General features: G+C 33.0%; 1 protein-coding gene across 5 annotated transcripts in view; it reads right to left on the reverse strand.

Moving 5' to 3' along the window:
• The window catches only part of LOC139518866 (probable proline--tRNA ligase, mitochondrial), a 126,295-nt gene that overhangs the window by 41,356 nt on the left and 70,156 nt on the right, over positions 1-14,783 (reverse strand). For 3 of the 5 annotated variants that reach the window (XM_071310517.1, XM_071310523.1, XM_071310532.1), the window contains exons 7-11: positions 12,028-12,135; positions 11,516-11,609; positions 10,494-10,525; positions 9,895-9,962; positions 8,740-8,819 (exon numbers count right to left, since the gene is read on the reverse strand). In XM_071310517.1, coding sequence (XP_071166618.1) covers positions 8,740-8,819; positions 9,895-9,962; positions 10,494-10,525; positions 11,516-11,609; positions 12,028-12,135 — 382 coding nt within the window. Of the gene's footprint in view, positions 1-408; positions 587-2,231; positions 2,396-3,875; positions 4,013-8,739; positions 8,820-9,894; positions 9,963-10,493; positions 10,526-11,515; positions 11,610-12,027; positions 12,136-14,783 lie in introns of those variants that run through there. The other 2 variants (XM_071310543.1, XM_071310551.1) reach the window with 2 other exon arrangements.

The following is a 14,783-nucleotide window of genomic DNA, read 5'->3' on the forward strand; positions in this document are numbered from 1 at the left end:
CCATGATAGGTCAAAGTAAAGTCTTCAACAAGGAGCCTTTGCTTTGGGGAAGGGAACTGGGTCAGACCTTTATTGGGACTCTGGGATCAGTGTTTTAAGCTTGGGATTGATTCTTTCAGGATCTGGGAATTCTGTTTTTTAATTTCAGGATGTCAGAACTTAAATTTCTTTAAATAAGGGAACTTGGGATATCATGTTTTTAAGTCCTGAGTTACAGGATCAGGACCTCCCCTTATACATGTAGTAATTTCAGAGAGGATTTTTGATAAATTACCAGAAAAGAAAAGAATACAAGACGAGGGATGCAACATCTCATAAAGCCCTTTTGGCCATGTCAGCTAAAACAGTTATGGTTTTTGTCCACATAAACTCTACTTTAATCAAATTTTCAAAGTGATTTTTTTGTACCTGTTTTCTTCCATAAGCTGGCTAAAGCAAGTGTCGGCATACAAATCTTCTGTGCACCAATAGTATCCAGTTCTTCATCAATGACCTTTATAAGTTTCTCAAGGACACGTTGACCCAGTGGTAGTAAATGGAAACCTCCAGGATGACAGTTCTGTATTATGTCATTGTAGATCATCAACTTAAATAAATAAATAGATTGATTGAGAGATTGTTGTGGCAAATATTCCTTGTAGATTCATGACTTGAATAATTTCTGAAACACCCTCAAAGCATCTAAGGATAAGTTCCAACTCCTACTCTTTGTTCTAGCAAAGTACAGAACATACAGTGAGCAAAGTACAGAACATACAGTGAGTAAAGTACAGAACATAAATTGAGTAAAGTACAGTTGAGTAAAGTACAGAACATAAACTGAGTAAAGTACAGAACATAAATTGAGTAAAGTACAGTTGAGTAAAGTACAGAACAAAAACTGAGTAAAGTACAGAACATAAAGTGAGTAAAGTACAGAACATAAAGTGAGTTAAGAACAGAACATAAATTGAGTAAAGTACAGAACATAAACTGAGTAAAGTACAAAACATAAATTGAGTAAAGTACAGTTGAGTAAAGTACAGAACATAAATTGAGTAAAGTACAGTTGAGTAAAGTACAGAACATAAACTGAGTAAAGTACAGTTGAGTAAAGTACAGAACATAAACTGAGTAAAGTACAGAACATAAATTGAGTAAAGTACAGAAAATAAATTGAGTAAAGTACAGTTGAGTAAAGTACAGTTGAGTAAAGTATAAAACATAAATTTAGTAAAGTACAAAACATAAATTGAGTTAAGTACAAAACATACATTCAGTAAAGTAAAGAGCATAAATTGAGTAAAGTACAATTGAGTAAAGTACAGAACATACATTGAGTAAAGTACAGAACATATAGTGAGTGAGGTACTAAACATACATTGAGTAAAGTACAGAACACAAAGTGAGTAAAGTACAGAAAACAAAGTGAGAAAAGTACAGAACATAAATTGAGTAAAGTACAGAACACAAATTGAGTTAAGTACAGAACACAAATTGAGTTAAGTACAGAACATAAAGTGAGTAAAGAAAAGAACATAAAGTGAGCAAAGTACAGAACAAAAATTGAGTTAAGTGAAAACAAAACTTTATAAATTGCATGTGTCCAAAGTACTTTTCTTGATTAGACTTCATCAGGAATGGTATAAGAATTAATAAGTCTGCAAAAAAGGATCAGGCAATTTTATCTGCAAAAAGGCCTCTTTATAAATATTGACTGACTGGCTAGAAAAAAGAAAATGTGGTATGATTGTCCATGAGACAACTCTCCACAAGAGACCAAAATGGCACAGAAATGAACAACTATAGGTCACCATACAGCCTTCAACAATGAGCACAGCTCACACAGCATAGTCAGCTATACAAGGCCCCTAAATGGCTATGTTAAACATTTCAAGCGATTAAATTAACTGCCTAATTTATGTACAAAAAATGAAAGAATAACAAATATGAGCATAGACTCTGTATTGAAGGCCGTACCTTGACCTATGTGGTTACTTTAATAAATTGTGACTTGGATGGAGGGTTGTCTCATTGACACTCATACAAAATGTACCACATCTTCCTTTATCTATGTACATGTAACACATGTAAGCAAACAACAACCACTGGCAAATTTGTTTTTTTGTTGTGTTTCTTTATTGGGGGTTGGGATGGGGGTAGGGCATATCCCACTTATCTTTAGACAGATGGAGGGTTTCTTTAAACTTACAATCAACACTTAAGTGCAATTATACAACAAGACCTATTACCTTATGACTTTTGCAGTGTAACTGTGAATCTTGTGGTGGAATTTTCTGTAGATTTTGAAACAGCTGACTAACATATTTCCTGTGTCTGTACCTCCTCGGACTGTCTGTCAACAGAAACCATTGTCTTCCTTGTAATATGATACTTCTGAATAACATGGTGAGATCTACAAATATATACAAAACTTTGGTGTGTTGCTTTAGAAAATACAATTAAGACAAGGGGTAAGGGAAGTAACTCAGTATAAAATCACTCAATAGTTGGAAGGAATTTCTCTGATGGTTAGAAAATGTTTGCAAGTTTCAAAATTTCACCATGAAATTATAAAATGATATGTACAGTGCAGTCCCTTGTGTCCATGTGGCGGGTGATATTGCGCATTAGCTGATTTCATAAATTAAATCATTCTTGTTATTGTTTTAGCCTACCAAAGGGATTAAAGGAGTAAAAGTTCAAAAGCTAATTAATAACTGCATTCCAGTGATTTACCATATTTGGCCAATTTCCATTAAAAAAAATTTACATCATCAGATAAAAATTGATTTATTTTTAAAAGTCAAATTATATCAAATTGAAATATTTATGCTCTGCATACATTTTGTACTTGGCAGTGTGTTTGGTTCAAATATACAACTTTCAAGTTTGATGCATTTCCGTCAAAAACTCTGGTTTTAGATAACATTATTCGTGCCTTTAGGGGCATTGTCACTTCCATTCAAATGCTGAGCATGTCATAATTTGTGGTAGAGAAACTATAATGTTATATTGCGCAAATTATTGGGCAAACTGAAATCTCATAATTAACAAATAGCAGTGCTGTCATTTGGGAATTGTAATTAAGTACTTATGAAACAAATATTATTTCTAGTTTATCCTAAACAATGAATGAATGATGATCACTAAGATGCTTGATGAACATTATTAATAATGCAGGGATACAGGCGCCCACCTCTATCTGGTAAATTACGTCATAAAGGCGTACATAATTGATGAGTTTTTGCCAGTGACAGATGAACTCAAAAGTGGTATATTCAGCTATATATTTCATCATGTTCATAGTATAAAATCTTATGTAAAATAAAAGTTTTTTTGAAGGCATGCACGAAATCACAGGACATTGCAGGAACTCTCAGAACACAGTCAGGGATATAACTCTATAGGTTTATTACAGGAAAATAACGTACATTTGTTTTTTGTGGACTCAAAATCAATTTTGAAATCACTTGTTTAAGTGCCACCCCTGACTGATGACGGTAGTCCAAATAATTATGATGTCTTGAAAGGCTATTATATTTTTTTTTATCTTTGATGCCTGCCTCAAAGCAAAAATTTTAAAAAGTCTTCCAAGACATCATTATTATTTTGACTATTACATGTATGAGGGAGGGTAGGAGGGGTACTGCTCCCCCAATCATGGGCTTCAAAAAATGAAATCCCAAAAATCCTAGGCCTAAAAGCAAAAAATCCAGAGGTCCCAATTTCGAAAAAAATAAATTCCTTGATACTAAATTCCCAAGCTTAAAAAAAAACGACCCCAGAGTCCCAATAAAGGTCCTATCCCCCCTCTATTATGATGGCCTGATGCATTGAGCTGTCAGATTAATGGAATGTGGGAATAATGGGATGTTGGACTAACAGTATGTTACCTTCTTCCCACAGTCAAATGGACTTCTGACTTTAATGGGAGGTGTCCAAGAATATTGCCATACCTCAATCACCCCCTGGGTGTGACAGTCTAGGAAAACATAATCACAATATGCAACATGTACAGAAACAGATTGTTGTATTTTTGTATTTTTAAAACATCATTTTTAATGTTCAGTTTTGTGTTGTGAATGTCTGTATCTAGTTTAAGGTTCATGTGGACCCTATGGCTAAAATGGCCGTATTTTAACCTCAAAATTTACTCTGAGTACAGACAAACCTGTGCATCTGAAAAAAATTACAGGCATAGCATGCCCTAGATAAATGAATTTTAAGTATGTTTTATGTTTTAGAAAAATAAAAACTTACCAGGATTTTGCCGTGCACTTTTTTTCATTCCTCCAGAAGATGCCAAAATTTACTAAGTTGGGAAACAGGTTTGAGAACTCCCCCACAGGTAAAAATTAAAGTGAGCATTTTTAATTGACATGGACATTAGATGGACAATAGATACATGAGAATAATTGGTTATTTAAACTGTGTACCTGAGTGGACCATATCAGGGTAAACTCAACTGTTTGTTAATTTTATCATCTTCTGCACAGACGAAAAAAAGTGTACGGGAAAATCCAGTTAAATTATGAATTTTGTAAATCATACAATGCATTTGAATTATATTTATCTAGGGCATGCTATGCCTTAAAATTTTTCCAGATGCACAGGTTTGCCTGTACTCAGAGAAAATTTTGAGGTGAAAATACGGCCATTTTAGCCATAGGGTCCACATGAACCTTAACCTGATGAAATGTACCAACTATTGAGTGATAATATATATATCAAAACGTGATGAAAACCACTATAAGCACCACCGTTTGATTGGATTATCGTTTTTCTGGTAACCCGTCTTATGGTTGAGACAAGGTCTCAGTCATTTTTTGTTCGATTTATTTCTAGCTTTTAGATTGCCTCGAGGTTACGGAGGAGTGGCAATCCTTTGGAAACGTGAATTAGACGATATAATTACTCCAATGCAGCTAGGGAATGAAAGAATACAATGTGTGGAAGTCAGAGGTAATCCCAATACTATATTAATATCTGTCTACCTGCCATGTAGGGGCTCTAATAACCACTTTACTGAACTCAATGAATGTCTGGACCACCTTCACGAAATTTTCGAAACCTTTAAAAACTCTCATCAAATGATAATAGGTGGAGACCTCAGTGAAAACATATACAGTTCAACAAATTCTCAACGAAAAACAGCCATATCTAATTTTATGTCAGAACATAAACTTTCAACAGTTGAATGTGGAATTACTTTCATACACCCAAGTGGTCAAGCCATGTCTGCAATAGACTACATTCTATTTCAAGATCACTATAAGGAAAATGTTATCAAGATTGAAAAACAAGAAATAAATAGCAACGTCTCTGACCATACTCCACTGATGTTGTCATTGAAATGTGACATATCCTTTAAGAAGATGAAAGAACGTACTAATACAAAACACTTCAAAGTTAATTGGAATAAGATGGACAAGAATCACTGAATGAATATAAAACTTTGATTGATGATAAATTAGAGAAAATCAAACCTATCTCAGAAAAATTGAATTTAGATCAAGCATTTGATGAATTAAACAAAATTCTATCAGATACAACTTCAAAAATTGCTCCAAGAAAACAAAAGGGTAAGAAAAAGAAGAAACTTCCAGTGATGAATGACGAAATCTTACACGCTGTGAAAAGAAAGAAAACTGCCTTCTATATTTGGAAACAACAAGGTCGACCAAAAGAACCTGATAACCTCTATCTTAAGGAAAAAACAATCACCACATATGATCTCAGGACACTATGTAGAAAAGAGCAAGCACTAGAAAGGATTAATACTAGACAACAAATCTTGGATGCTAAATCCAGTGATACAACATTATTTTATAAGCTAGTTAGAAAACAGAGGGGGAAAATGGGTAGATTTATTGAAGAACTTATAGTTGAAAATGAAACATATCAAACATCTGACAGTGTATTGGAAGGATGGACAAAACATTTCGGAGATCTTGCCAAAAAATCTAACTATCAAAACTTAGATCAGAATCATTTAGAAGCAGTTGAGGTTGAAACAGATTAATATTAAAAATATGTAAGGAAAATTATTCACATGAAAAAGTCTCAATCCAAGAACTGAAAAATGCTGTAAAAAAATTAAATACAAATAAAGCTATGGACTTTTATGGAATCACTGCTGAAAATTTCATTTATGCCAGCAAAACAATTTTAGAGTATCTTCAACTTTTAATTAACACAAGTTTTGAACACTGCTACATACCAAATTTACTAAAAATTGGAACCCTTTTTCCTGTTTTCAAAAACAAAGGTGACATTAAGAATGCTAAAAATTACCGTGGGATCACTATAACACCAACTTACTCGAAGATAATAGAGATTATAATTAAAGGAAGGGAAAATAATAAGATTTTGGAACATCAAAACCCTCTACAAAAAGGTTTTACGGCAAAATCCACTCCATTGCTTTGTGAACTGTTCATTGAGGAATTTGAAAGAGAAAATAAAGATCTCAAGTTACCAACCTATGTTGCATTACTGGATGGAAAATCTGCTTTTGATGTTGTAGTTCATAAAAACCTGATACGACGTCTTTTTCAAATTGGATTCTCACAGCAATCTATTTTACTGATCAGCAATTTATATGAAAATGCAACATCCTGTGTAAAATGGGGCAATACAATGTCAAATCGATTGTTTAATATTGAACAAGGTGTAAGACAGGGTGGAGCCATTAGTGCTGACCTCTACAAAGTTTATATCAACCCCCTTCTACAAATTCTCAGCAACTCTGGACTGGGAGCCAAAATTGGAAATATAAACTGTTGTGCGCCAACTTGTGCTGACGATATTGCCTTGATATCCAACAATCCTTTTGAACTCCAAAATATGATAAATTTAGCAGTTGATTTCAGCCAAAGAGAGGGATATCTACTACAGCCTCAAAAAAGTGTAGTCTTGCCAATCAAAACATGTAATAAAATGCTAGATGTTGAACAAGGTTTTTGGAAACTTAAAAATATAGATATGCCCATTGTCCAAGACTCCTCTCATATTGGAATAAAAAAATCTCAAAAAGATTCTACTAATGCAACCATCACTGAAAATATAAAAAAGGCCAGAAGATCTATGTACAGTCTTATGGGTGCTGGATTACATGGTGAAAATGGATTAGACCCGGAAACAGTAGTCTCCTTATTTAGAACATACATCTTGCCAGTTTTGACCTACGGCCTAGAAGTCTTGATACCAACAGGCAAAAATTTAGATCTTATACAACAGCAACATAAAAGGTGGATTAAACAGATTTTATCTCTCAAACTAAATGTGGCTGACCCGGCTGTCTATATGTTATCAGGTTTGCTCCCACTTGAAGCAGAGATCCATATTAAAATTATTACACTATTTGGGAATATAACCAGATCTGAAAGATCGTCCTTAGAATGGAGAATAGCTGAACGACAACTTCAAATTAAAACCTACTCAAGCAATAGCTGGTTTATTGATCTAAAAAAGATATGTGGCAAATATGACATCATAGAGATAGAACAGTATCTTGATAAGCCATTAACAAAGATTGAATGGAAGAGATTCATAACCAAAAAGATTCACAAGTACTGGGAGGGTGACATAAAGACCAAAATGAAGGGGTACTCAACTCTAAAATATCTTAATTGTGAATATGACATTGGCAGAATTCATCCTTTACTTAAAACAACAAGTGCAAATATAACGGAGACGGCGACATATAAAAAATCGAGGAGCAAGTGATGAAAACTTATTTTAATAAGATTGGATACCACCATGGGAGGGTGCGACAGATGGAAGTACGGACGGATATCCAACCATCATGCCATGTCAAACTTCTCTACTGCGTGTAGTGGGGTATAAAACAGTAGACAAAATTGTGACTGATATGGCTGGAAAACCAGTATGGCTGACCATGGTTGGTGGGACCAACAGTCAGCAGTTTATGTTTAATAACAGACATGTGATTTGGGCATTTTATTTCATCAGATCGGTCCGATGACGCCAGCCGATTGTTCATCCCGATCTAGTTCTACTAGTGGGAAGAACGTACAGTCATGGGGGAAGGGGGAAATAGGCTGAGACTGAGAATCAGTAACCGCGCGCCGTTTTGCCGATCTGTCAGATAACCAAAATGGCGACAAAGGATCACAAAGGAAAACATCGCGCCAAAAATGGCAAGGAAGTCGCCTCTAAAAAGGCCTGAGGTCGCAGGTCGTTTTTGACCCTGCGGGAGCCTCTATATTAAGCAATATATATTGGAATGTATGCATTAGTGTTTCAAAATAACTTTTACTATTCACATGTTCATCAAATTATGTCTAAAAGTGTCAATCTGTTAGTATCTAAAAACAAGATCACAGCCTGAAGAAAAGTGCAAATCTTTATCTATTTCAATACAATTGGTATACATTAATCTCTTTTTCCATAGAAATTTTTTCTCTATTTTTCCACAAAAATTATTTTCAAAGATCTATTCCTCACATTTTATAAAAAAGAAGATGTGGTATGATTGCCAATAAACAATTATAGGTCACCGTACAGCCTTCAACAATGAGCAAAGCCCATACCGCATATAGTCAGCTATAAAAGGCCAGATAAGACAATGTAAAACAATACAAGCGAGAAAACTAACGGACTTATTTATGTAAAAAAATGAACGAAAAACAAATATGTAACACATAAACAAACAACAACCTCTGAATTACAGGCTCCTGACTTGGGACAGGCACATACATAAATAATGTGGCGGGGTTAAATTTACATACTCACATGTTTTTGGCATTTTTGTCTTTGTAAGTAGATCCTAATATTTCTGAATACTTTGTGCCCAATAAAAAGGAATGTCCAACCTGAATAAATAAAAGTCAGTTTTTTTATTTATAACCACTTTCAATATTTTCACAGACACTGATGATACAAAATAACTTATATATATAACTAAGGTTTATATTTATCTACACATCCATGACACATATCACTGACAGCCAGATAATTTTTGTTGTCAATTTTATCCCAATTATGGATTTAATTTATATGATTGTATGACATCAGTATATGGCCATGGTGTATGACTGATATGAAAATGCTGTATTATTTTTCACTATTCAAAATATATATCCACTCTATTTTTAACTAAATAGTCCATATTTATAAGATCTTATAAACCAATGTTTGTCACTTATAACACAATAAAATTCTCAACAGGCACAGCTACATATGATCCCAGAGGTCGATACCTTAACAGTGGAAGCAAGTAGGGACACTACATTCAATACAGCTCTGGGTTTGGATTTAGTTAAATTTTTGACACAACATAGGTTTCTAACCAAAAAGGAATGTGGTCTAAGAGCTAAAGATTTTGAAATTGGACTTTTACTGATTATAATCCAATATCTAAAATCTAAATACATAAATGCAGTTGAGAAAAAAACCAACAACTTTTTATTCGTTTAGTGCCAGCGTCTAGTTATTTAATCAATCTATTTAAACCTCAAGATAGAAATAAATAATTAAATAAATGATCCAAGCCAATGTCCTTCCTCAAATCAAATGAGCCTCTATAAAGCAGTGATGATGTTGGATCATCATTAAAGGGCAATAACTTATTAAAGGGTCTACTAATTTGAAAAAAAAATTAGGTGGTTTAATCTTGACATTATAAATATTTGGATCCCATTTCTAATGGTTTTCCAAATACCTGAGAATTACTTGCATAAAATCCTAATGTTCTTTTCTTATCGAATATCTATAATGATTAGTTTGTGTTTATCCTTTATTAAATTTATAAATCAGTGTCCAAAGTAATATTCTGATTTAGATTGGTGTATATTGCATTAGTTTTTAAATTTTCAGTATTTATTTAGATCTCTGAGTGGCAATAGACTTTTTAGTATCCTTACTTTCATTAAAATGTGTATATAATACCTCTATTGCAGACATTTTATCCAACCCACTTCCACAACTGGGACACTTGTTCTCTCTTACTGAAGGGTCTGCAATACAATACTGATAGAATAAACACACATAATATATAAGCTAAAGGGTCTGCAATACAATACTGATAAAAATAAACACAAATTCCTTTTAATAGTTTAACACTTGTCATTTCGTTGGCCATTTATGGCTGACAATGCAGTTTATGCTTTGCTCATTGTTAAAGGCTGTACTGTGACCTATAGTTGTTAATTTTTGTGCCATTTGGTCTACTGTGAAGAGTTGTCTCATTGGCAATCATACTATATCTTCTTTTTTTATTACACAGCATATATAAACAAAAGGATAAAATATTTTCGTGTAATTTATTAAAAATATTTTGCTTGACATAGTGAAAATGAAATATAAAATCAATGCAATCAAATGCCGACAATTATTCAGAAGTGTGTATAATAATGAAACTAAATACCTATCTAGTTTACTACTGAGCTGAAAGTTCAAATTTTTACTGTCTCAAGACGTTTTGTGTCTTTGGAGTGTTATTTAATTTTGTCGTAATATGTAAGAAAAAAACAAGAAAAAGAACAGACCTTCAACTTCAATATTTCTTCCATACTGACAGCTGTAAAAAAAAGTTAATATATCTATATCTTAAAAGTATAAATATTGGAGAAAAACTAAATAGACACACTTTTACAAAACATGAATTTAAAGTTTGAAAAGATTTATTTCTACATCTTTTGAATAGAAGCTATTTAAAAATTTGTAAATCAGATTCCAACATTGATGTTTTTAATGCAATCAAATCAAAAATAATTTCCATGACTCAGCATTTTATTCAGTAAAGGACATGTTAATTTAATAATAAGTATTTTCCAAAAAGATAGTGAACATTTGGAAAACAATACATGTGTAGAAGTCTTATGCACATGGAGAAGTCTGAACACACTAATACACATGTAGAAGTTTGAACACATAAATACATCCTCATGTAGATGTCTGAACACACAAATACACATGTAGATGTCTGGACACACAAATACAAAAGTAGAAGTCTAATCACACATAAACACATGTAGAAGTCTAGACACATACACACATGCAGTGTTTAGACATACACAATTACACATATATAGAAGTCTTGACATACAAATACACATGTAGAGGTCTGAACACAAATACACATGTAGAAGTCTGGACACACAAATACACAAGAAGAAGTCATGACACATAAATACACAAATAGAAGTCTAGACACATACACACATGTAGAAGTCTGAACACAAATACACAAGTAGAAGTCTAGACCCACAAATACACATGCAAAAGTCTAAACACACAAATACACATTCAGAAGTCTAGAAACACACACATACACATGGAGATTAGTCTGGTCACACATAATATCATACAACACTTCTTGGTGATGGATTCGACTGTTACTTCCATTTGTTTGTGTAAATCCACAGTAGCACCCTCCTTTTGGGGACATTAATTCTAATTGAAACTACAGGGTTTCCCTTCCCAGTTTGTAAATATCAACATTCATATATCAGAGTATCCTCCCCTTAACTCTCAATTATAAATGATCAAGGAACCAACTTATACTGACCTAGTACAGACTTTAATAGTATCTTCTCCAATGTCTGATTGCAGGAGAAATTCATGTGAAAGTTTCCCGCCAATATTACCTGTTGCACCAATTACTACAAAAATAAAATATATATATACTCACAATTTTTATCATTACTTTTCCTTTTGCCTTATATGATAACTGTTATAATATATGAATAAACTCTTTAAATAATTTATATGATCAGCAAGGCAAGATCTTCTAACAAGTCTAAACCTGCAAATACTGTTAGCAGACTGTTACTCTTTATAGGAGTGATTGCCCTTGAAAAGATTTGTTTACTCTCTATTGTGTTTTGAGCAAAATCAAATTCAATATGAAGACCAAATTGTGAATTTGTGAACTTAAGATGAGCACTTTTACTTTAATATTTTTAGTTGCTGTCTCATTAACTTAATTTCCCCAACCTTCAGCCTTAATTAATTCAAAGGCACCAATCTTACTTCACCAGATGCACATTTTTACATTAATGTCTCTCTAATGATATTTACCTTTTTTGAATTGTAGTCCAAGTCTGTTGAAAATATTTTCATAAACTTGACAAACTTCTTCATATGTTTTTTTAGCATTCACCTCCGTTGTGTCAAAGGTATACAAATCTAAAAATATACCATACTGGCGTAGAACATATAGATAAAGGCAACATTATTATACCATGACCATGTTTTTTTATTAACTCATCCATAGATATTAAAAAGATTTTCCTTAATTCTAATAAAGAGGCAAGGTTACTACAAAAATAAATCATATTACCATTTGGAAACAAATTCTTTCTAAAAATGGAAGAACAACTTAGATATACTTATTCAAGGCAGAGAAAACAAAAAGTATATCCATAAGGCAACATGCCACATTCATATCATCACTGTTCAGTGTACCATAAATCTGGGTCAAAATCATCGATTTAAAAAAGTTCACATGATAATGACGATATGCACTCAGTTTCAAGTCTATGTGGTCATATCTCCATGGCAAACTCCCATAAAGTAAAAAATTTAGCCTGATACAGAAAGTCATGACCAGATTTAATCAACTTGTACTTAACATTTAAAGGTATTAGTTACAAAACTTAAAAGTGGGTTATCCCCCCTTCAGATTAATTATGAAAGAGTACATTTATTAATTTTAGTAGTTGTTGAACTAAACATGCTGAAGTTAGACATTTATGTATAACAACCTCTAAATATTTTAACTTTTATTAATAAATTATTTCTGAGACTTTAACAAATACAAAATTGGTTGGTTTCATTTAAGAATTGAATGCTTCTTTTTGTAACTTCATTGGGGTGTAAAAGCCTTGGCCGAAGTATATTTTGTATGAAGCGTGGAAGCGCTTCATTCTAAAAATATGGGTATAGTCAACTCTTTTACACCCCAATGAAGTTACAAAAAGAAGCATTCATAACTTATAATTACATTTTTTAGCTAGGATCATGAAAACACAATTTTTATCAAGTTTTTATTTAATTTTCCTGTGCACTTTCTTGTGGGACCTCGTGTCATCATGAATGGTAAATTTTATTGTGTAATGATGTTGATTAAGGAATAACGCGAGATTGCAGTGTAGCCAATCAGAATAAGGTATTATAATGAAACATACATCTAATGTAATAATAAGCATTTATGAACTTCATGAACTTATAGTGAATGATTTCATATATCAGCTGTAAAAAATAAAATAGTTTTGTATACACCTAATTGCTAATCCCGGCTGACCCGACCACTTGAACTTTTGAGGTCATACACAATCACTTTTCCATTGTGGCATCAGATACTTTATTGTATGATGTCAAAATTTTACAGGAACCTGTGTGATATCCAGGAATGGCGGACACATAGCGATAAGGTGTATTGTAAATATAAAAAAGAAGATGTGGTATGATTGCCAATGAGACAACTATCCACAAAAGACCAAAATGACACAGACATTAACAACTATAGGTCACTGTACAGCCTTCAACAATGAGCAAAGCCCATACTGCATAGTCAGCTATAAAAGGCCCCGATAAGACAATGTAAAACAATTCAAACGAGAAAACTAACGGCCTAATTTAAGTAAAAAAAAAATGTGGCGGGGTTAAACATGTTAGCTGGATCCCAACCCTCCCCCTAACCTTGGACAGTGGTATAACAGTACAACATAAGAACGAACTATAAAAATTAGTTGAAAAAGGCTTAGCTCATCAGATGGACAAAAATACAAGTGGACGTGGCCGGGTACTTATACATCCCGACACAAAAAGACACAATGAACAGATCTGAGAGTACTCGCAGTTATCTGACAGCTAGTTCAAAGCCACTAACAACTAATAACCAGATGCTCTGCAGGGCACAGCTTTATACGACCGCAGGGGTTGAACCCTGAACAGTTGGGGCAAGTATGGACACAACATTCAAGCTGGATTCAGCTCTAAATTTGGATTGTGATTAAATAGTTGACACAGCATAGGTTTCTGACACAGAATGAATGTGGTCTAATAAACTTAAAATTTTTGTTTTGCCTTTGAGCCATTCACTATGCTGTTGAATATTAATCCTCTCAAAAAAATGTTTGAAGAAAATTTCTTTTTATTTATGAAATCTGAAATGAGAAAAATTGAACCCCCCCCCCCCAATTTTTTTTTCACATCCCCCTTTCCTTTATTCCAAAAACCGATCTCAATTCAAATTTCTAATGGAGTTTGCAACAATAACTACTCATTTAAATACATCATAAAATATTAAAATGTAAAAAAAGTGCTTGTTATCACTGAATGGTAAAGATTGTTTTAATTTATCAGTTGGTAGTAAAAGTGAATATACATTGTAAATTGTATAAACAATGATTTAAGTTGATTCAACTACTATTCTGGACAAAGAAAGATAACTCCAATTGAAATTTCTTGCTATTGCACAATATTGTGCAATTAGATATTTCTTGCTATTGCGCAATACTGTGCAATTGAAAATACTTGCTATTGCACAATACTGTGCAATTGAAGATTTCTTGCTATTGCGCAATACTGTGCAATTGAAAATTTCTTGCTATTGCACAATACTGTGCAATTGAAGATTTCTTGCTATTGCTGAGTACTGTGCAATTGAAAATTTCTTGCTATTGCACAATACTTTATATAATAGTTTTGGATCCTGATTTCGACCAACTTGAAAACTGGCCCATAATCAAAAATCTTAGTACATGTTAGGATTGAGCATATCAAAGAAGCCTAAGAATTCAATTTTTGTTAAAATCAAACTAAGTTTAATT

This window comes from Mytilus edulis, chromosome 1, assembly GCF_963676685.1.
Source record: "Mytilus edulis chromosome 1, xbMytEdul2.2, whole genome shotgun sequence".
Classification (NCBI taxonomy): domain Eukaryota; kingdom Metazoa; phylum Mollusca; class Bivalvia; order Mytilida; family Mytilidae; genus Mytilus; species Mytilus edulis.